This window comes from Pteropus medius, unplaced genomic scaffold (assembly GCF_902729225.1).
Source record: "Pteropus medius unplaced genomic scaffold, Ma_sr-lr_union100, whole genome shotgun sequence".
NCBI lineage: Eukaryota > Metazoa > Chordata > Mammalia > Chiroptera > Pteropodidae > Pteropus > Pteropus medius.
The window spans coordinates 2,237,350-2,261,537 of record NW_024352004.1 but is presented as its reverse complement, the minus strand read 5'-3'; the positions used below and the strand labels follow the sequence as shown (position 1 = coordinate 2,261,537).

General features: G+C 35.7%; 1 protein-coding gene across 7 annotated transcripts in view; it reads left to right on the top strand.

The window, feature by feature from the left end:
• The window catches only part of KANSL1 (KAT8 regulatory NSL complex subunit 1), a 159,716-nt gene that overhangs the window by 37,947 nt on the left and 97,581 nt on the right, over nt 1-24,188 (top strand). For all 7 annotated transcript variants that reach the window (XM_039846823.1, XM_039846824.1, XM_039846828.1 and 4 more), the window contains one exon: nt 1,276-2,644. In XM_039846823.1, the coding sequence (XP_039702757.1) occupies nt 1,359-2,644 (1,286 nt within the window). In that variant the 5' untranslated portion in view covers nt 1,276-1,358. The remainder of the gene's footprint in view (nt 1-1,275; nt 2,645-24,188) is intronic.

The following is a 24,188-nucleotide window of genomic DNA, read 5'->3' as shown; positions in this document are numbered from 1 at the left end:
TCAACGCAGTGAAAAAAAAAACAAATAATGTTTTAGTATTGTAATGAAAATAGCTTTGATCTTGTGGATCCCTGAAGTTGTCTTTGAGTTGCCAAGAAGTTCATAGACCATACTTTGAAGAACAGCTGCCTTAGTACTTTACATAGATTTTCTTTTCCTCTCAGACCAAGTAAAATGGATAAAGAAGAGGCAAAGTGACTGAGGTTTTTAGCTTGGGTTACTAAATGAAAGCAATGCCATTATCTGAGATGATAAAGTGTGTTAAGTAAGTGTGTCGGAAGAAGAAAGTGAATTTTGAGTTTCAGGGAGCTTGAGGAACATAGAAGTAGGAATGTTGATTAGTGCAGCACGGTAAGTTTCTGAGCATTAGGAGGCCTCACCATACTAGTGGTTGTTGCCAAGGAAGTGAGTTGAGAGAAGAAGACAGAAGAAGGGACCTTGGCATCAAGGACATTGGAAAGGAGACTCACAAAGAATGGAGTGGTCAGCACTACCTAATTCTTCAGAGAAGTCAAATAGAGTGGGGACAGACTTGACTGTTGGATTTGATAATGAGTTTACTGGTGACCTTTGCCCAGAGCAGTAGGAGTAGAAGCCAGATTAGAGAAGAGAGGAGTACAGAAGCAACTATTTATACTATTCTTTCAAGAAGTTTTGGGGTAAAGGAAAAGACATATGTTGGGCAATTAATTTAAGAGATGGACTGTACTGAGGACAATGAAAGAAAAGAACGTTGATTACAGGTGTGATACAGTTAAGCTTGTTGTACTATGATCTATTTTGTGGAAAAGTGAGAAGCTGATGAACGCTGGATTCTCTGGCCAGAAAAATGCACAGACTTATGCCATTTAGCATACAAACTTTTTGGTAGGGATGAGGAGTTCCCTGCTAATTCTTTTCTGTTTAATTGTTAGATGTTTAGTTTCATACATTTGCTTCAAATTCACTAATTTTAAGCTTTAAAGAGCTTTTTCTTTTAAGCGCAGGTGATTTAACAATCTGTTATTCTTTCAGAATGGAACTTATGTTTTGGCTATTTTCAATCTGTGGTAACAAATGACAAAAAAGAAGGGTGGAATTCTTTCTCTTATGCAGGATTGTTACATGACCCACCCACCCCATTCCCCACAACCAATTCACTCTCCAGAATGGTCCAAGTGTTTTTCTGAAGGCAGAGTTTGGATTATAGCCTCAAATAGTGTTTGTATTAAAAACATGTGTGTTATTTTCTAATGTGCCTGTATTTCTAACTTCCTTTTCTTCTTTCTCTTCTAGTCTGTTCTCTGGGGAGGCAGTAAGGGGCCGTGGAGCTGGCCTCGGCACCAGGAGAGGCTGGACTTCCTGTCTCTCTGTGCTGAATGGCTGCGATGGCGCCCGCTCTCACTGACGCAGCAGCTGAAGCACACCATATCCGGTTCAAACTGGCTCCCCCATCCTCCACTTTGTCCCCTGGCAGTGCCGAAAATAACGGCAACGCCAACATCCTTATTGCTGCCAACGGAACCAAAAGAAAAGCCATTGCTGCAGAGGATCCCAATCTAGACTTCCGAAATAATCCTAAGGAAGACTTGGGAAAGCTGCAACCATTGGTGGCGTCTTATCTCTGCTCCGATGTAACACCTGTTCCCTCAAAGGAGTCATTGAAATTGCAAGGTGTCTTCAGCAAGCAGACAGTCCTTAAATCTCACCCTCTCTTATCTCAGTCCTATGAACTCCGAGCTGAGCTGTTGGGTAGACAGCCAGTTTTGGAGTTTTCCTTGGAAAATTTTAGAACCATGAATACGAGTGGTCAGACGGCTCTGCCACAAGCACCTGTAAATGGGTTGGCTAAGAAATTGACTAAAAGTTCAACACATTGTGATCATGATAATTCCAGTCCCCTCAATGGGGGAAAACGAGCTCTCACTTCATCTTCTCTTCAGGGGGGTGAAGTAGTGACATCTGAATCTGGGGACTTGAAGGGGGGTATGACCAATTGCACTCTTCCACATAGAAGCCTTGATATAGAACACACAACTATATTTAGCAATAATAGCACTGCAAACAAATCTTCTGTAAATTCCATGGAACAGCCGGCACTTCAAGGAAGCAGTAGGATATCACCTGGCACAGACTGCAGTTCTAACTTGGGGGCTGTCAAGTTAGAGGGTAAAAAGCCTCCTCTGTCTTCCATACTTTTCAGTGCTTTAGAATCTGACACAAGGATAACAGCTTTACTGCGGCGGCAGGCTGATATTGAGAGCCGTGCCCGCAGATTACAAAAGCGCTTACAAGTTGTGCAAGCCAAGCAGGTGGAGAGGCACATACAGCATCAACTGGGTGGATTTTTAGAGAAAACTTTGAGCAAACTGCCAAACTTGGAATCCTTAAGGGCCCGGAGCCAGTTGATGCTGACTCGAAAGGCCGAAGCTGCATTGAGAAAAGCTGCCAGTGAGACCACCACTTCAGAGGGACTTAGCAACTTCCTGAAAAGTGATTCGATTTCAGAAGAATTGGAGAGATTTACAGCTAGTGGTATAGCCAACTTGAGGTGCAGTGAACAAGCATTTGATTCCGATGTCACTGACAGTAGTTCAGGAGGAGAGTCTGATATCGAAGAGGAAGAACTGACCAGAGCTGATTCCGAGCAGCGCCATGTACCCCTGTGAGTAGCCCATGCATAATGTCATTCTTGAGAAATGTTGGGACAGGGGAGAAAGACTTGGTGAATTCCCATCACAGGGAGAATGGGATTCTTTCTATATAGGTGCCTAGGTTCCATTTGTCTTTTTCCTTATTTTAGGTATGTGGATGTATATACTTGCTAGTGAGGGAATGGAAGATATTTCTGGCATAGTGTTGTTACTATAGGCGAAAAGCTGCTCATATCCTTTTGAAATCTATTAAGAAAAAAACTAGAAGATATGTTTGTAAACCTGTACTTATTCTTTCAGAGTGAATACTTAGATTTCTTTTGAAACTGTACATAGGATATTTTCTTAAGTTTCTGTGACTTCAGATTTTGTTGTTTCTAATAGGTAGAGACAAAAGTTAGTTGACCTAGTTAACTTCACTGGAATTTATAGTTGCTTTTAATTGAGCTTTTAGCCAAGCATATACCCAGTCTTCACTTTTAAGATTTGAGATTTCTTTACATTTTGAAGACTGATAATTAGAAATGCCTCTCAGTATTTTAATAGGCTGCCTCCAAGCACAGTCCACTTTTTCACAACTTGATTCTCTGCCTAAAAGAGCTTACCTTTATCAGATTTGAATTTTATTTTAGCTAAGTTAAATGTATTGACATATTTGGGATAAATTCTTACTGGTTTTTCCAAATCTATTGATTTAAGGAAAATTCTACGTAAGCTTTGGATGGCACTCCAGATTGGTATGGTAGAGCCAGAAGTGCTTTATTAATAATGTTCTACCCTTCTAATCCTTCATCCTGCTCCTTATGGATAAACAAGGAAGTACAGTATAAATATATCTCCTTAAAGATAAGTCAGTCCACATTTATCTACTTATAAGTGTTAGACTTATGAGAGGGAAACATGAGAAGTTGGAAAAAAGGGGCAGCAGAGTTAACTAGTAGATCCTCTTTCATTTCCTCTTTGGGTAGAGATTTTGTAAAGGTTGGATTACTAGAGGAGGCTGAAATAGGTGGATATGTTGGAATAATTGTTTTTTTCCTTGCTCGTAGTAAAATAGTGACTAAGATTTTTACTGGAGACCTCATTGAGACAATCAGAGTTTTAAGCATAAGTAAATTTCCTTTTTTCCTCTCAATTTTGTTTATATTATCCACATAGATAACACTGAATGTGATATTTCGGATTCTATTTCTATTTTGAGGGAAAAAGTGGATAATTTTGTTGCATTTCTTCCCTGTAGATGTAGTTCCATTACCATTCTCATTAGTTTACTGTGTTTAAGAGTCTAATTCTGTATTGTTTTAAATAAAACAAATGTATTTCAGAGGCTTGCTACTGCTGTAGCATAGTTATCTTTCCTTAAATGGATTAAATTGGCGTGTCAATATGTGTGCATTATCCCCGCTGACTTTGTTGCATAAACCACTGCTTTAAAAAATCTTGGTTAATGTTGAATATTTTGTTTTAGAGTAATTTCAAATAACAAATACTGTAGTTGAAGCATTTTAAGTTTCCTGTACTTGTTTTATGTATTTGAGGGGGAAAAAATCTAAAATCTATAAGCTTATCGTTTTCAGGATACATCGTATTGAAGAAATTTTAAGTTTTGGTAATGTGGGTAACTTCTAATCCAGTGAAATCAAAATACTTAAAAGAGAACTTTTTTTATTCTATGGAATAGTCTAGTGATTTGAAAAGACCTCTTAGTCCATTGACTCACTACTTAGTTTTGGGCATTCTTCTCACATAATGGTTTGTTGACTGGAAGGGATGAAGTGTAAGGACAGGTAAGAGATCATTTTAGGCAACTTTTGGGAGATCAGTTGAATCCTCTTAAAATTAAGTTGACTAACTAATACTTTAAAAAGTTAAATTTCCTTGCATCAGAAAGTAAACAAAACTAGGGCACTAAAAGTACTGTGAAGTAAATTTACTTTTTGTACATTTTTATGTAATTGAATTTAAATTAAAAGCACCAACAAAGCATAAATACTTCAGAGTTCTTGTTGAGCAGGGTCACCAGATTGACTCCCAATGCAGGTATTTAGTCAGATGTTTGTTGACCTTCAGAGAGTATTTTAAAGCTTTTCAGCAATTGGCCAGACAATGAAAGTGGAGGCAATGCTTTGATTAAAAATTAAAAAGGGAAGTTCTTTGGATGCTGAAAAGCCTTTTCTTTGTGATTTAATAGTCCCTCCCAAATCTCATAACGACATTTCTAATTCTTTCGTCCTAGTATGAGAAGTTAGTTAACTCTTCATTAGCTTGATCCAGCTGGTGAGTTTCAACTTCTTTTCCTCTTCCAGTAGCCTGTTTAATATTTCACTGCTTTGCTGAAGTACTTTTGCCAGAGATAAGTCACTAGATTTAGTCTAGTGACTTATGTGAAAATATTTAGTAGAGGAGACTGTTGTTTTGAAATGATCTTGCTTAAATTACAAGTGGATGCTTTTGTGAAAATTACAAACCTTTACCAAGAATTCATTTGTTTTTTAATTCCTACCTCTAAGAGAATAAACAATGATCCATTGTAAGTCCTAGGCACATGCTAGCAGTAGCAGAATGATGGATTTTTATGTTGTTGAAATTTTTGGCAAATTGTACATTTATCAGCATACTTCATAGTTAGTAAATTCTGTATTGCTAGATGAGACATTAGGGAATTTACTTCTTGAATAATATTTTTGGTTAACTGATTTTATGTTTATTTTAAAAAGGTCATACCTTTTTATTTTTCTAAAATGTTTTACATATCTTTTTGTCTTGGTACATGTAACTACCTACTCGCTTGAAAATTCTGCACTATTTGGGTTTGACCTACATCATTGTTTAGTAACATCACTGTGGAAAAAAGCAGGATTGTAAACATCATTTCCTTCATCAAAGGACTAACAAAGAAGCTCCATTTCAATAAACACCTTAATGTTTAATTCTTAATTGTACAAAAGTAGAAATAAAAACATTTAGTTAACTCATGTATGTAATCTAATTCTTGAGTGTGTGCTTGTGTGTGAGAATGTGCATGCACACTCTTTTCTTCATTTGTGTCTTTGTAGTCCTCCTTTTTTTCCCCTCTTATAGTTTCATTCTGCTATTTTATTATGAATTCCTGGACTTTATACCTCATTTTGCTAAATTTGGTTTTCATTTTCTTGGTCCTTGTGCTTATAAACTTCTATAGTAAATGCTTGCTGTTAAGATATGTTTTTCCGGATAGTCTCTTAAATGTGCTCTTAGATCAGCAAATTGTACATTTATCAGCATACTTCAGCATACTAGGTTCTGTGTACCTAGACAACATATAGACCTTTCGTCCCTTTAAAAATAAATAAATAAATAAAAATAAATTTTTTTCTTGCTGAATCATTTTTGTTAGGCTTATCTTGATGGTTAGTATAAAAATAGTCCCATAAAATGTTTCATTGTGACTACTGAAATATGCGTTTTATATATTTCATATGTATTACACAGTGCCTTCTTTTATTGTTAGGACCTCAGGGAGAAAGATGCACAACCAAGAGTAATTGTACATTTTCCTAAGCTTTTAAGTCTGTTTCTGTTACCTGGATGCTGTAATTTGTGTTCACTAGGTTTCTATTTTCCTCTTGCCTTCTAGAAGTTTAGAGCCAAACTTGTAGGTCTTATTGTTGTATCCTTTTTTTATTTAAGCCTTATTCTTGGCTTCATTTAGTTCTCCCTGTTCTTGTTTTATTCTCATGTTTTTATTTGTTTTAATTTATTCTAACCTATTTTTATTTGTCAGATAGCCTCCTGAAGTCTGTTCCAGATCAGGGATGGGTAAAAATAAACTAGATGCTCAGTTTAGTGACACTAAAGAAGTTATTTGAATTTTGGGTTGTCTCGATTGCAGTGACTTTACTTCCGGGGAATTGCACCTTCTTGGAGTTGTTAATGAAGACTTCTAGATATAATGAATTTACTAATGTGTTTGTAGATTTTGCTCTTTAGGTACTCAGAAATGCTTTGTATTGTAACTCCTAGTTGAATTTATTAAGTTAGACGGATGATGTTGCCAAAATCACCTTGATTTGTGCTTGTTTTTCTATTCTTTATCCTTTGTCAGACCTAAGATCTGACCATTGCTACAAACTGGCTATAGGCCTAATCATGTAACCACTTTTCTAATAAAAAATGAAGAATTTCTGGGGCTTAAGCTACTATGAATTGTGCTACTCTGTCTTTTAATATTGAGTTCTTCTCAACACTTTTTTTTGGGTGGGGGGCATGTGGAGAACTGGAGGCAAAGTCTCTAAGTCACCTGTAAGTCACTGGTGTAACTTGAAATAAAACAGCTTTTTTGGTTTGTGATAGCTGCTTCGATTCTTTTAATGGGTTAGGTTTTTATTCTTTTTGGGGGGAGGGGTCCATTAAAGTGATTAATGTATTTCTTAGTGTGTGGAGTGATACATAAGTGAGATAATTCCATTGTGTTCTTCTAAAAGTTACTTCAGAGCTGAAAACCTTTGATTTAAGGCCCCTTATTTTAGTTAGCCTGCATATGACATCCAGTGGCAGAAACAGGAACTTCTGTGTTTATTCTCTCTTTCCTGCCCCCCTCTTTCCTGAGTGTGTGTGTGTGTGTGTGTGTGTGTAGTGAGAATTATTCTTGGTGCTTCTTGTGTGATCCTGAAGGAAAGAAATTAGGCAACAGGAATTTGGGTTTTGGGTTTGCTGTACATCTAGTTGCTACAAATGTTTTCTCTTGCCTTGTGACTGGTGTTTTCATTCTATGAAGTTAAAGTACTTTGATGCTAGTGTTAAAGTGGTCATGTAATAAATACTTGCTGAATGAGCACCTGTGTGAGACACAAGCAATGCCATAGGTAAATAAACTGAGTATCCTTACGTTTATAGATTTGATGTGAAGTGGAGGTATGTTAAGATAAAGATGAATATTTAGAATAGTGCCTGGCACATAGTAATATAAAGTAAATACTTGGTAATACAGATGAAGTAGGGAGAGATCACAGCTGGTTGATGGCATTGGAAAGAAAGGATGTTAGAAATGAGTCTTGAAGCGTGGCTAGGATTTTGGTAGAAAATTTTCTTCTGATTGTGGCCTACTGAGATGGGTCAGTATGGGTGGAAGGCACAGCATACACAGAGGACAGAGGCTAAAAGACCTTGGGGTATTATTGACTAGAGTGGGGATATTTTAGAGACCCAGTCATATAGCTGAAGGGTGATAAATCTAGTGTAAAAGGAAAGGAGAAAATTCCAGAGATGATACAGAAGTAGATTTAAGGGGACTTAACAGTGGGTATAGGAAGCTGTGAAAGAGAGATTATCATAGATGATCGAAGTTTTAGTCTTGAGCAATTATAAGAATACAGTTTGTAAAATAACCTTAATAGCTCATGAGGGTCCAGGTTCTTCTTTAATGTCTTAAAAATGAAGCTTTCTGTATGCTTTACATGTTTCAGCAAGTGTTAAAAATCAGGAAATGGACTTCCATGTAATCCTGTATAAACGGAGGATTTGACTTCTACGGAGGCTGCACAGACTCATTCATATTGGAGACTTTGGGTTTTATTCATTCATTTATCAGATGTATTAAATGCTTACTGTGTGCTTTGGTGCTAAAGATACATAGTGGTGAATAAGAAAAGCAATCCCTGCCTCGCCCCTCATGGGGAATGGAATATAGGTTAGAAAGACAGATTCATTACTTAAGCAAGTAGTCATATGTATAGTTAATGATATATTTACAAAGGTGGTGATGCCACAGAAATGAAATTCAGAGTGCTATGAGGGTGCATTTCAGGAACATCTAGTTATAAGATAGGTGGGGATGTCATAGCAAGTATTTTTAAGAAGTAACAGGTAAGCTGAGTTCTGAATGATGAGTTGGTAGTGAAGAAGAGGGGTGTGTTATAGATTGAGGAAACAGCATATGCTAAGGCCTTGGGAATGGGAGGTGCTTGATACTTTCTATAACAAAGTGTAAGAAGAATGGTGAGAAGTAAGGCCAGGGAGGGAGCTAGAATCTAGGTCACATGGAGTGACCTTGTAGATCATTTCAGGTTTAAATTTTTATTGCGAAGCCATCTATGGGGTTTACATAATACCATTGGTTTTTTTTTTTTTTTTAAGAACCCTCTCATTGTGTGAAGGAAAGAATGGATGTGGACTGTGAAGAGCAGTTAGGCTATTGGGGTAAGTGAGGTGTAAGAGAAAATGGTGGACGCGGCCTTTGGCAGGGAAGAATGAGAGAATTCGTTTTATTGGAGGTAGGATGACCAGGACCTATGATAGATTGGATGCAATGAGGAAAAGGGAAGGGGTATTACAGGTGATTTCCAGATTTTTTGGCAGGAGTAACTAGATTGGATGAATATGTTGAGATGGGGAAGGAGCATGTGGGGAAGGTTATTGAATGCAGTGGGCATTCACTAATTTCCATTTAACCATTTTTGGCTGTTTGGTATACCCAGTGGTTTCAATGTCATTTGCATAGTATCCTATTAGATTCCATCAGCTTGATAAATTGTTATACTAGAAAAGGAAAGACTTGGGGCCACATTCTATTTAAAACAAATAGTGCTTTCATTAGTTTCTCTTTCCCTAAACAAAGTCAAAATGGACTAGATTATTTTGCAAGCTAGGCAGAAATTCACGCCAAAGGTTGTATCAGTTCATCGCCTTTTTTCTATTTCTCTTTGTGTGTCTAGGAAAATTATGCTTATCTATTCAATATAAAGAGAGCATCGAGTTTCTGTAAATTCGAATCAAGGAGCTCAGTATATAATAAATATAGGGTAAATCTTATTAATTTTGATTCCCATTAAGGCTTTGTGGCAACTTTAACCTATTTGATTTATATCGTGTAATTGCGAAAAAAGTTTCGCACCGAAGTGGCAGAAAAAATTTCTTTGAAATCAATATGAATCTGATAAAATAGCTGGAGAGTCTGTTCCTCAATCAGAATATACTGAAAATTTGTTAAATTGTAAATGTGGGTTGCTCTGGCAAACTATTTGGTAGCATTGTAGCAACTATATAGATTATATTCAGAACTCAGGTAAGAGGACTTGTGGAGAAAATTAATTTTTGGAGAAAGTGGAGGTTGAGGAATGGCAACTAGCAAGAGGGGTTATATTCTGTTTTAAATCATTTTCTTAAAGGTTGTTTTACTTTCGCCTAATAGAATAAAGGGCATGAACCAGGGAATTGGATGATATTGGTAAGTGTATTGACCATTTTCTTGCTCATCCTGTATCTGTTGTTTCTTGTTTGTGCTTCTGGTACTTAAGAAATGCATCCTGAGAAAATAGAAACTGAGGGAGAAAGAGCTTAGGATATTTGGGACCAAGTAAGTCTGTAACCTGGGAGATCACAGAGCCCCAGGAAGATTTTGACTTACCTGATTGGATTGAGCTAGGAAACAACATTCTTAACCAACTTTACCTAATCAGACAGCAGAGTTGAGACATGTTGATAGAGAAAAAATAGTAGCCTTCATTTGTTGAATATTCTTTAAGGTAGGTAGTGTTTTGAGTGCTTTACATGCATTCACTTAATCCCCACAATACAATGAAGTTATCTTAGTTTTACAGACCCAGTCTGAGGAATGAAAAGTGTGTTACTTGCTTAATGTCACGCAGCTAATAAAAAATCAAGGTATTAATCTAGGCTCCTTACCCACAGCCTGGGCATGAACACTGGCTATATTAATAGAAACAGAATCAAATTGTCCTTTAGACTTGGTTGATGAAAAATTCTACCAAACATTACATAAAATATGACATTTCACTTTACATTCAGGAGACTTTATAGTAATATTAAATAACTTGATAATGTATTTTGAGGAAAGATATATGGTCTGTATCTTAACCAAATACACTCTTTAGCCTGCAATACCTTGCTACCCATTTATTTCATGGAATAGAACTTGGATAGGTTAGGAAGGGGCTAGAGTGACTTTTTTTTTAAAAGAAGGAAACAAGGGAATATGTATTTATCACACCTTATAAAAGGAAGTTTACATTTGGTATTTTATTTAATCTTTGAAATGTATGATGAAGTGATATCCCCATTTTACATTTGATACCTTAGGCTGAAGATGTGTTAAATAATTTGCTTTAGGTCAGTGTGAAGATAAAAACTAGTTCTTTTTAACTGTTTTTCTCTGGGAACTGATTGGGAAGGAGCAGAAAGAAGATTCTGTTTCAAGAAATGGAGCAACCTGAAGGCACATAGCTCTTTAGAAGAATCCTCTCTGATGGCACTTTACACTGATGGACATGGCATTGACCATGAGGAATGATGGGAAGGTTAAATAGATATTTTCTGCTGTAATAAATAATCCAGAGAAGTGCCTTTTATTCTTTTTTTTTTTTTTTCATCAAATGAGTAAAACATATTTTTGACATGCTAAAGGAAAGATTTATGTTTTAACTTATGTAGAAAAATCCTTTTATTTCTCCAGTTCTTGGAGAAAGAAAGTTTTTAAGATATGAAAGTATTTTTTGTTCTTTCTCCTTTAGTTTGCCCTTGTGCTTACAGCTGATATGTGAATTGTAAGCATGCACTTAGTGTTTATTATTTTCCTCAAGAAATCTCTTTCTAGTAAGTCTGGTTACTAAAGAACTTGAAAGGCATGAAGTAGCAATTGAAGACTATCCTGATTGGTTTTTCACCCATTTCAGTGTTGTTGTATGAGATTTATGATTAACATTTGATATCTTATTTTTATTGAATGGATAATCAGAAAACCTGAAAGATGACTGGAGGTTATTTTTTTTTTTTTTTTTTTTTTTTTTTAACCATTTATAGGGTTAGTTCGGAGAGAGAGCGATATAATAGAATTCTGGATGACTAGGGAGAATTGTTCATTTTACTTTTGTCTTTTAATCTTCCTAGGCTTAAATTTCCTCACTTACAAAATCTGGTTTATACCTTTTTGAATAATAACAAGACTCAGGCCAGGATGGGAAAGGGTTTTGTCTCTGTTAGGCATACTGCCCATTTTGCTGAGGTATGTGCTGAGTGGCCAGGTAGCTCACACTACCTGGACTTCCATAGTGAGTCCACAGATTGGGTCCCCTCAGGGAGTTAGTGGCTGAGCTACAGTAGTCTGCTCAGTTGTTTCTCTAATGAGGCAACCTGGTACCAGTGTGTGTGCCTGTAGTAACTGTTGTTTTATTTTTTTTGAAATGTGTTCCACTTATGACAATGAAGAAATCTGAAAATAAGGTTACAAAGCATGGACCTTGAGGATGGGGTGGTAGTGAGAGAGGGAAGACAAAGGCCTTTAGCAGATCAGTATCTTTTTCTCTTAATAAAGCTATTGTTGGAGTATTATGCTTTGGAAATATCTCTAATGAAAAACAATCATCTACCTCTCCTTTCCCCGGGCCCTAAAATAAGCAAAACAATAAACTTTTATTCTTTAAAAAAAAAAACAACACACAAACAATTAAAAGTTCTTTATTATTTGTTTCTTTCTCAAACAGTTGATTAAAAACTATCACAGGTTGTGAAGTTAATTATATGGAACAAATAAGGGATGGCTGCCTTTTAATACTGCCAAATGTCAGCGGCAGAATTCCAGTTATTGCTTTTTAGATGCATAAAGTTAACGTAGTTGAGTCCTTCATTGATTCATTTAGTTGTCTTTCATAGAATTTTACTCTGAGAACAAAAAGGGGTTTTTCTTAAAATTTTTTCTTCAGATCTTGAGTTTTCAGATGACTTGTTACAACTATTTCTCTAGATTTCCAACTGAGTGAAAATGTTTTTTTTTTTAAGCTGGCAGTTGCCCAGCAAATTTTTTTTCAGCAAGTATTCTTCGGGCATACCCTATGCATAGCAAAATTTGCAAGATCTTTTTTCACAAGACAGGCCCATCTTGCCTTTGTAAGATGAAAACAGAGTGAGGCTTGCTTAAGACTCATTTTGCTTTTACCTCACCGTATTTGAAATTGATCACTTATGCAAATACATTCAAGCAGTCACAGAAGTAATTTGAGTTAGATGTGTAAGTAGAAAGGCTAATTTTGTATTTCCAGGAAACCTGCTTGGTCCAGTGATTGTCTTTCCAATTTGTTCTTAATGATAACTTGATAGTAAATAGGTCTCAGACCCAAGAGTTGAGACGTATGAGGTGACTTTGATATTTGCAAGTGTACATTCAAGACATTGACATGATGTGTATATATGTGGTTTTACATTTTATTAGGTACGGGAGGTTACTATTTCCATTAATGTCCAAAGCAATGTTAGATTATTTATACTTCCATGGCTTACTCTAAGCAGTGTGATGGTATTACTCAATGAAGTAAATTTCCTTAATTTCATCCATGAGCATTAAGATTGGCTGACAAACTTGTATAGTATTGCTCTTGGGTGTTTCCTAATAGGCCAGCCTTCAAAGAGTTTATATTCCTCTGATAGTCTTGCAGCAGTGATCAGAGGAGTTATCATAATTGATAACTTGAGTAGAACATAAGATGTGTCATCAATGAGGGTGGTCAAAAGTATCCCTGTGTAAATTCCAAAAAAGGAGATCCAGAATTCTTTGAGTAAAGAGTAATAAATACAAAACATTTCAAGGTAACCCTTAATTATTTGGAGACTACCCTTTCAGGATCATCTACCATCAAGATTAACCTTCTCCCCAAAGAGCATGGAGCCCTTCTCTGATAATAGAATCAAAAATGATGAAAACACTTAAGAACTGCAAACTTGGTTCTTACCTTCGAGGAATAATTTATGTGATTGACTTCCCCTTCCCCGCCTTCACACACACACACCTTCAAGTAGAAAGGAAGCATTAGAATTAGGCAGTGTGGTAGATACATAGTACAGACCTTAATTGCTGAAATTTATGAGAATGGAGTGATTACTGTGGGCTAAGGTGATCAGAAGACCTGAGAAGAGATGGAACTTGAGCTTGAATCACACTGATGACACTTAGAGGAAATAGATGTTTCAGGTCCAAGGTGGGGGAACTCAGGTGAGAATGTTTTGTTGGTAACAGGGAAGAGACCTATCTGCCAGAGAGAAAAGTTTCAATAAAATGTAAGAAGAGATTAGAAGGGTAATTTAGGGTCACATTTTTTTAAAAAAATTTTAACCACTTTATTGAGGTATAATTGACATACAAAACAGTGTACATATTTACTGTATACAAATTACTGGGGTCTTAAGAATTATGGACAATCACTAATGTGGAATGGCATGATTAAAGTGCTCATGAGAGTCTTTGATAGTGATGTGGGTTGGATGGACTGGAGTGTAAGATGATTTAGAGCAGGGCAAGACTTGAAAGCAAGTAGCCCAGCTGTAAATAAAAGTCTTTTGAATCAGGGTGTTGGACCTGGAATACAAAGAAAGGTCTAGATGCAAGATGAAATAGAGAATTTTAGAGTTCACTTTGGACATAAGCACAAATTTGTCATTTACAGATGAGAAACATAGAGACAGATCAAGTGACCGTGCTAAAGATTATTAGGATAAGAGTCAGGGTTAGCTAGAACTCTTGACTCCAAATCTAACATATCATTGATTACATACTTTAGGAAACTTGGTGATGTGATTGGAATTTGATCCTAGAAAACTGGCAGAATATTGATAGAACTAGGAGAAGCAAGAATAGATGTCAGTATATGGAGAGGGAAAGAAATGGAATGAAATTATTTGAAGTTAAAGGTCTTTTGTTCATAACATCTATCACTATAAATTGTTACAGAATTTTATTTTCTTGTGATGATAACTTTTAAGATTTACTCTTAGCAACTTTAAGATAAATAACAGTATTATTAACTATAGTTACTGTGCTGTACGTTACATCCCCATGACTTATTTATAATTTTTAGTTATTTTACTCTCTTTACCTGCTTTGCTACCCCTCACTTCCCACCTCTGGCAACCACCAATCTGTACTCTCTGTGAGGCTCTTAAAATTTTTCATGTATGGTTTGAGGTATAAGATTTTAAATTTTATTCTCCCCACCGCTCCACCCATGGATAACCAGTCGTCCCTAAACAATATATTGAGTAGACCATTCTTTTTCTATAATCAGAAATGCCACTTATATTGTAAACTAAATCCATATTCATGTCTGTTAATGTGTTGTTTTTTTTTTTTCATTTAAATGGTACAATACCTTCTACATAGCATCTATAATATATACTGTTTGCTATAGCTTTAAATATCTGATAAGAGTAACTACACTCTTAAAGTTATGTAGATATATGTGAGGATACTATTCTTGTTCATTATCTACTTCCATGTGAATTTTAGAGTTGGTTTATCAGCTTTCTTTAAATCATGTTGTGATTTGGACTGGGATTGCTTTATAACTGTACATTAATTTGGAAATGGGACCTCTTGACAACATTAGGTCTTTCAAAGTTGTGATAATTTTCTCCATTGAGGTCCTTTATATCTAGAATAAAATTTACACTTTTCTTCCTATAGGCTTTACACATTTTCTGTTAGGTTTATTTCTGTGTATTTTACAGGTTTTCATGCTATTAAGAATGAGATCGTTTCTTGTTGGTATGTGGGAAAACTTAGTTTTTATATGTAGATTTTTTTGTCTGTTTGGCTGCCTTACTGAATTTTCCTACTCTTACCAGTTCTTTCAGCTATTTGTATTTGATTTTACTAGGTGAATAGTCACCTAGTGACAGATGTTGACATTTTTGTTTTCTTCTTTTCAGTTGTTAGACTTTGCTTATTTGTCTGATTTCATAGACTAGAACCCTCTAGTGTGCATGATTGAATAGTTCCAGAGGTAGACAACTTTCTTAGAAATCTGGGTCTCACTTTAGAGAATTTATGTTTTGCCACTGAGTGTGATTTGTGCTATGTATGGGTTTGTGATAATTGTTCTTTATTAGGTCAGGCACCATTCTTTTCATTTCTAACTCAGGGATTTTTGTTACAATTTAGTGCATGGTTGAATAGTTCCAGAGATGGGGGACTTTCACATCTGGGTCCTCACTTTAGTTAGAGAATTTATGTTTTGCCATTGAGTGCGATTTGTGCTGCGGGTTTGTGATAATCGTTCTTTGTTAGGTCAGGTGCCGTTCTTTTAATTTCTAATTCAAGGATTTTTGTTACAACCGTGTTTCGAATATTAATGCTTTTTCAGTATTTGTGGAAGTAATAATGTATATTTTTTCCTTTAGAGCCTTTAAATGATTTCCTGATGATTGAGCCTTGAATTCATTCAACAGATATTTATTGAGTGCTTATTATTTTCCAGGAGTTCTTCAAGGCACTGAAGATAGAGCAATGAACAAAATAGACAAAAATCTCTGCTCTCTGGAGTTTACATTCCAGTGGGGAGTTCTTAGACTAAACAGTACTAGATATTGACTATCTGGATGACCTGGATTATTCTTTTGACATACGTCAGATGGGATATATTAAGTGTTTTTGGGGGGGAAGGACTGTTTTCCTTTCCCCACGTTCATAACTTGGGATGGCCTGTAGTTTACATTTTTGACTAGCTGTGGTTATATAAATTTCATAGACTGATTTTCTAAATCTCATCTTTTTTCTATGTTATAGCTTACAAGGATTATCTGTTCACTGGTGTTGTGATACAACTTGAGTATTAAAATGTCTTGAATTAGTTGCCATTTTAGTTTTATGAGTGGGTCTTTGCCTATATTTTAAACCTCTGGTTTAAGGTTTTTAATCTTTTCCTTCATGACCCAATTTTGGCAATACATTTTTCTAGAAAAATCACTCGTTTTGCCTAGATTTTCAAATTTATTGTCATGAATTTCTTAAAATATTCCCATAGATTTTATTTGTATTGTTTTATTTCTGCCCCTTCATTTCTAATTTTTTTTCCCTTGGATACAAAGTTTTCTGTTTTATCAGTTAGTTTGTTTACAGTTTTTCATCTGTTTTGATCTTTATTCTGCTTTCTTTGAATTTTTTTAAAGTTTAAGTTATACATTTAGGTCATTTTCAGTCTTATTTTCTTAAATAAGCATTTAAGTCTATAGCATTTCTCTGAGTTTGGCCAAATTCTAAGAGTTTGTGTCATATTTTCATTTATTGTGCATTTCTAAATAGAGCAATTTTGGTTTCTGTTTGGCATAATTATTTAGAAAGATGTGTTAAATTTCCTAGTCTAATTTTTTATTTTGCTATCCTTTGAAAAATTGTTGATTTCTAGTTTGGTTTTTTTTGCGTTGTGTCCAAAGAATGAGGCCTTATATGCTTTCCGATTTTTGGAATTTGAGTTATGTCTTTGTGACCCATTAACTGGTCAATTGTTAAACCTTCTATGGGTATTTGAAAAATTTATGTTCTCAGTTTAGATATAAAATTCCAAATATATCTAATAAATTATCATGATTATTTTTACTAGATTCTCATAGTACTCTCAAGTTTTTACCTCAGTTACTCATTGCATTTAGTTGAAGCTTTAAAGTCTGGTCCATATGGATTTGAATTTAGGCTCTGACTTGATAGCTATGTGATCTTTGTTCCTTGGTTTCTTCTGTAACGTGAGACTTATAACCCTTACCTTATAGGGTTTTTATTAGGATAGAGGGGGTAATATATGTAATATGTCTATATTCCATTGTCTGGCACATAAATAATAGTAATGATATTTAGATTTTGAGTATCCATTGTTGGACATAATTGTCAGTTTTTGCCATGTGACATTTTTATATGTCATTTGAGTAATGCATAGCTATCTTAAGATAGAATTGTTGCTTTTAGACTACCTTCTAAATAGGTTTCTCATAGGCTGTAGAAATTGTATATACTGTTTCCCTCCTCTTCCATGTGTGTGTGTTTTGTTTAGGCAGGGTTTCCCAGCATAAGCTCTATTGACATTTTGGGCCAGATAGTTATTTGTTGTCGAGGGCTGTTCTGTCCATTGTAGGATGTTTAACAGCATCTCTGGTCTCTTAAGTACCAGTAGTGCCCTCCTTCCCTCCCTTGTTCCTTCCCTTCCTGTGGTTGTGATAACAAATTATGTCTCCAGACATTACCACATGTGCTCCACGGGACAAAAAATGTGTCTCCTGGGGGACCTCTGGATTAGTTGTCTTTTCTCTCTTTGGAGGGGGAAAGGGCACTAATATCAACTTTTATACTGAATGCCAGGAATGCTCTTTATGTAGCTAATTTCACTTTAAAAACATTCTCTAGTTAGGTAGTAAGCTTTGTGTCTATTTTACAGATGAAACTAAAATTGAGATTAAATCTTGAGAAGGCATCTTATAAACCATATGATATGGGTACTTCTTCTATGATTGTTTATACCTTCTCATATCACCCTCAAATTTCTGTGTCACCAGTCTTAAGAACACCCCATATACTTTTAACTGTATTCCAGTAGTATTTAAGGCTTTGTGGTGAAGATGGACATAAGCTAGACTGCACCTTTAAAGTAGAAATTCTTAAAGGATAATCATGAGGAAGAATATCCCCCAAAGGAACAAATCAGAGTCCTTTAGTGCCTGCCCGCCCCCCGCCCCCCCATTTCCAGTTACATGCGATTGAACCATGGCAGCCTTTCTCATTTAAGTTGAGGTAGAGGAAAGGTTGTGAGACACTGGTTTGTTCTTTCTAGTCTTTTTTTTCCTTTCCTACTCTTCTCTTCTGCATCACTGTTACACCTCCCCTGCCCCCCACAGTAGAAATTCTTTTATCAGTGGGTTCATTAGCCTCTGATTCAAAAGTTAAGAGTTAAGAGAAATGGTACTGATTTCAAAATGCTGCATCTGTTTAGAACAGGGTATATTTGAGTGCAGTATTATCTGGCTGCAAGAACAGAGCACTGAAGCAGCAACTAGAGTGTGGAGGTTTCTCACTTGAAGTCCTTGCATATCAAGGCATCTGAAATTGTTCATGAAAGAGAGTCTGTTGTGCTGTTCAACTTTCTCTGCTCCCTTACCTTCCCTGACTTAGGCAATTAACTCCTGGGACAGGGTCATTCTCCAACCCCCTTGCAGTTCCTTTTGGATCACATTTTCTTAGCTTCTCTCTCTTCTTCCCACTGATAACTTATTTTTTGTTATTTATTCTCGTCTCGCCAGATTAAAAGGAGCGGTTTGCAAGCTTTCTGGATTGGTCTACTGAATAAATGAATGACCCAGTCTCTTGATGTTTCATGAGGTCTTCTACTCCTAGAGCTCCAGATAGCCCTTTCATGCAGTTTTCATCTTGTCCTTCCCTCTACTAGTGTTCTATTCAAATTATATGAGACTCATGTATGTGAAAACATTTGTAAACAGCCAGTAGAGTTCTTATTTCGTGCTGCTTTGTTTTCATTTCCAGCCCACATTTTTGGGAATGTGTATCTATGGCTTCATTTCTCTTAATTCCTAGTTAATCCCAGAGCATTTATTTCCATAGGCTCTTGATAAATAAGGGAGTTACTAATAAGAGTACACTATTTTATTAAGAGTAAAATGACAAAACAAACTAAAGATGCCCCATCTTTGTAGAAGGGAAATTTTAAAGAGAAAAATTTCAATTCCGATAGTTCAACATTTACTGGGGTTTCAAGTCTCTTCTTTACCCAGTCTCATCAACTAAAATGGTTTGATGAGTTGTGTACCTGCATGGGTCTCTTTGTTCTCACTGTCTCACTAAATTTTCTTCCTTGACAAGAGAACTGTGAATAATGCTTAGGATAAAATATCATTGCAACATTACCAAGAAGTCAAGCCAGGGAAACGTCATAGCCAAGAGTCTAGCTTTCTTCCCCAAAGCCCTTTTAGATTTAAAAACTTGCTTTAAGTTTCTGATGTTTAATATCAGGTGGGCCCATGACTTGATGCTTCTGTGTCATTAAGTATTTCCATATAGTCAAGAGTCAAGACATGGGTAGGTGGGATTAGTTCTTTAGTGATTCTAAGTATCCTAACATGTAAAATTATTCACCATAGTGGACTTTAGCATCTCTGGATTGATTTATTCTACAAATATTTAGCATTTTGCTGCTTGACTCTCCTATCCTGCCCGTCCTTCTTAAAAGGGACTGCCTGGATGAGGATATAAAAACCAGTAACCTATGATACTCTAGATTGGTAAATGAATTGGCTCATTACTTGATGTTTGCTTTTCAGACTTAAAAAAAAAAAAAAAACCACCTGTTGTCAGTCTGACACCTGCTTTTTTCAAATCCTTTTTGGCATGATCTAAATAAACCTCTGAAATTTCCCTTCCCTCTTCCTTCTCCTTTTGTGTGTGTTGTCAGTATTAGTTTCACCTAAATCCACTGTCTGTCATCCTGTGTAACAGAAGCGCTCAATGAGGACATTAATTGGTAAAAATACATTGCTTCAAAGTTTTTAGCAATAAAACTGCAAATGGCTTCATAGCTGTAAATGTAGTCATTGACTAGTCTTCAAAAAGTATCTTGTCAATCTTGAAGTATTTAGGTCTTGTAATTTAGTTAAAAATTTTTAAAATTTATTTTTCAGTTAACATACAATATTAGTTTCAGGTGTACAACATAGTGATTAGACACTGATATACTTTACAAAGTGATCACCCATAAATCTTGTAGTCATCTGATATCATACATAATTATTACATTATCGATTCTATTCCCTATGCTGTACTTTACATCCCTGTGACTAGTAGTATTTTTGTAGTATAATTTAATAAATTATTAACGAGTGAACTTTTGTATGAAATAATATGTTTTAAGTGAAAAATGATTTGTGTTCTGGGGCAAGGTCTAAAATTTGAATATCAGATTAGTATGTAAATAGAGGTAGAGATACTAATCTTTAAAATGTTTTTATGGTATAGAATTATTTAGGCACTTGTATATTATTAATCTACCAGAAATGCTAATTCTTTCAGAAATTATAGTTCTCAAATTTTGTTTTCTTATATAAGTGGCTTTGAGAAATCCTATCCATTTGACATCTGTTGCTTCCAAGTTGCATGGTTCTCAACTTTTGCTATACACTGGAATCACCTGAGTAACTTAAAAAAACCCTGATGCTTCTGAACCCCAGACTAGGTTCAACATTATCTCTGAGGTGGGATCTAGGTATCTGTATTCCATGGTGTTACCAAAGTTGTGAATCACTGCTCCTAGGATGTTTTTCTGATTAGGGATCCTTTAAAGAAAAGCCACAGACGGAAACTTCCAGAAAAATTGGTATAATGACTCCTTGAAACCTCAAATTTAGAACCTCTGAGCTAGGAGTAGCCTTAACATACTAGATTTAATTGGAAGCAGTTGAGTATAAGAAGCTCTGTAATTTGTAATGTTGACGGAGTATTCCTCTTTACTCATAAACATGCCATTCGTTTAACAAATAACAAATGTGCATCAAATACAGCAGGTCCTTGAATATTTTGTTCATTGTAGTTTCATTATAATGTTGAGATGTTGTAGGAACTTTTGTTTGTGTCAGCCTGTGGTAAAATTAGTTTCATTATTAGTCATTTTGTTGTAAATCCAAGAACTTTTTTTTTTTTTAATTTTAACTATTTTAAAAATACGCAAAATAGAGTAATGCAGTGAACTCCAATGAATCGATGATGTTAAATGAGGATTTAATATACTCAGTGTGTTCCAGTCACTATTTTAGTCGATAGGGATACAGCTGCCAATAAGAAATTCCTGTTTTCATGAGATTTTATTCTAATATGGGAGACAGATGATGAATAAATACTGAAGGCAAGTTGACAGTTGCCATTAGGAGAACAGCTTAAGGAGATTGAAAGTGATAGTTACCTGAGGGAGGTGGTTACTATAAATAGGGTGGTCAGAGAAGGTCTCTCTGAGGAGGTGACCAGTTTGTGCTGAGATCTAAATCATTGAGAGATGAAGTCCTATAAAGATCTTGAAGAACATTCTTGGTGAAGAGGACAGTTAAAAGGCCCTAAGGTAGGACTGAGCTCAGCTTGTTGGATTTTCAGCAGGAAAGCACATAATGAGCCTGGTGTAGAATGAGTGGTAGGAGGTGAAATCAGCAAGCCTTGTAGGCCTTTATTAAGAAGCTTAACATTTTAATTTCAATTTGATAGAAACTTAAACTTGCTTATTATAACTGGCTATCGTTACTAGCTTTATGGCTAAAGTAATTTTGAAAAATCTTCAGCTTTCATCTTTTCAGAATTAGCTGGAAGGTTAGCATTCAGTATGTTGTGTTACTTATCTGTGATAGGATCTTCACCAGATTCAATTTCCCTATGATAAGGGACCATCCATGTTTTTATTCTTTAAATTCTTATTGCTGAGCACGAAAGATGCTCGACAGTTTTTGTTAACAGAATAGGGACTTTGCAGTCAACTTAGGTATTCCTAAATATATGAAAGTCATAATGCATACTAATTTACTGGATGCCTGCTTTGTGCTAATAGTTATTTCTCATCTCCCCAGGTAGGTAGTGCTAATATTGATTTTATAAGGGAGAAAGCAGAGGCTCCACAACAATGGCAGAACTAGGATTTGAATTCGGGCCTTTTTTGCTCTTCCCAGTTTACCATGCTCCCTTGTGAGTAATGAGATTGAGACTGATTTTTGGAGGCATAATTTATTGAGCCAGTGTCATTAGTTCTTATACAATATACTTTATTAATACAGAACAAGACTGGTGTATTCTTTTAAAAGTGCTGTTATATGAAGGATTTTAATTGTAGCAGTTTTTTTTGAAACAATTGTTTCTTAAGTATTTGTTGAGTGTAAAGTACCATGGGACATACAGAAATGAGTCATCCATAAATAGATCCTGTCCACAGGCATAGGAGAGCTAAAATACTTACATAATTCACTGTGGTATAAGATACAAAGCAATCATTGTCACAAGAGATAAAAAATGCCATGGAAGTTCTGCTAAGGAAGAGTTTCTTGGTAAAGGGAAGGGGGACTTTTTGGAGGATGGATAGAATTTAGACCTAGTTTGGTGTCTGGAGAGCAAGGGAAGGTGTAGGTAGGTGTTCTGGAAGGAAGGAAGAAAGGTCATTCTGTATATAGGTTGAGCAAAAGCTTGGAGTTGGGGAAGTATCAGAGCCACATCAGGGAAATCAGTTTGTAATGTAGGGTGGAGGAAGGAAAATAACTATAGATAATGAAGAGTTGGAGGAAGCTTTGTATATCAGGCTGTGTTCTTTGTAAGAAAAGGGACCGTTTGATCAGAAATCACATAATCAGTGCTGGAATTTAGGAAAGTTGCTATTAGTTGGTTGGACTAGTAGGGGTCAGCAAATTGGTCTGTAGTCCAAATGCAGCCCAAGGTTAGTTTTTGTGAATAAAGTTTTATTGGCACACAGCCATGGTTATCCCCTTGCATATTGTCTATGACTGCTTTAGTTATACAGTGGCAGAATTTAGTTGAGACAGAGACTTTATGACCTGCAAAGCCTAAAACATTTCCTTACCATCCGGCCCTATACTGAAAATGTTTGCCAACCCCTGGATTAGAGGAGTGGAGGCAGAAATCGTATTCAGCATTGTTGTATGGCTAGGGTCTAAACCTGTCCCTTCATGTCAAATGAAATAAAGGCCAGAAAACTGCAATAGCCCTAGTAGAAAAAGAAGGAATGGATGAGTGATAGAGAAGAATTTATCAAATTTGAGAATTGATTAGATTCAGGAATGTAGGGAGAAGAAGGAAGGAAAGATTTTTTGAAGAGTAAGTGATTGAGGATGGTGTTTGTGATAGAATAGGCTTTTAATTGTAAGCCATACTGTGTTGTGCTCTTTAAAAAAGCCTTATGTTAAATAATGGTTCAGAGCTCTGATCTATGAAAGTGATTTTTTTCTATTTTTGATAAACAGTAGTATATCCTCCTTATTTATAATTAGGAATGGCTTTTCCTCATGGTCTAACCAGGTTATGTTTATATTTGTGAACATATAACAAATTGTGTGTATTGTTTAATTCTAATCCTTAAAATGCGACAAAACTCTCCCGTTGTCCATAAGACTTCAGAGAAAGAATGTTGATTTACACCTCTCCCCCCATTCTCTTCAAATCATATGAGTGACTCATTTTTAAAACGCTGCTTTCTTTCAGGAATTGTTTAAGGGAAGAGGAGAATGACACAAAGATGTAGAAATAAAGCTTGCTCTACACTGTTTGCTAATGTCAAAAATGTTAAATATCAGTACAGGAAGTTTTCTACTGTAATTGTTGCTATTTATTACTTACAGTGGTCAAAACTGTATGCTAACTACTATACTTTCTGTAAACCATCTCCTTTAATGCTTTAGAACTTTTCTGTGCAGTAGGAAGATTGTATCCCTACCACCCTTATTTTACCATTGAGAAAACCAGAGTCAGTAAGAAATTGCTCAGGTTCTACAGCTACCAAGGCCAAGGTTATTTCTACCCTAAACTTGTCCTCAGTTTGTACTCAGGCATTTCTTAAATTTTATGTTCATTAGAATCACCACAACACTTACAAAATACAGATTCCAGAGCCTTTTAATGCCAAGATTTTGCCTGATAGGTAATTCTGATGTTTGTGATCCTTGCACCAGACATGAAGAAAACACTGCCATATAGACTTGTTGGATATTGCCTCATATGAAGAATAAGTAAATTTTACCCCAAACTTATTCTCATGCTGACCC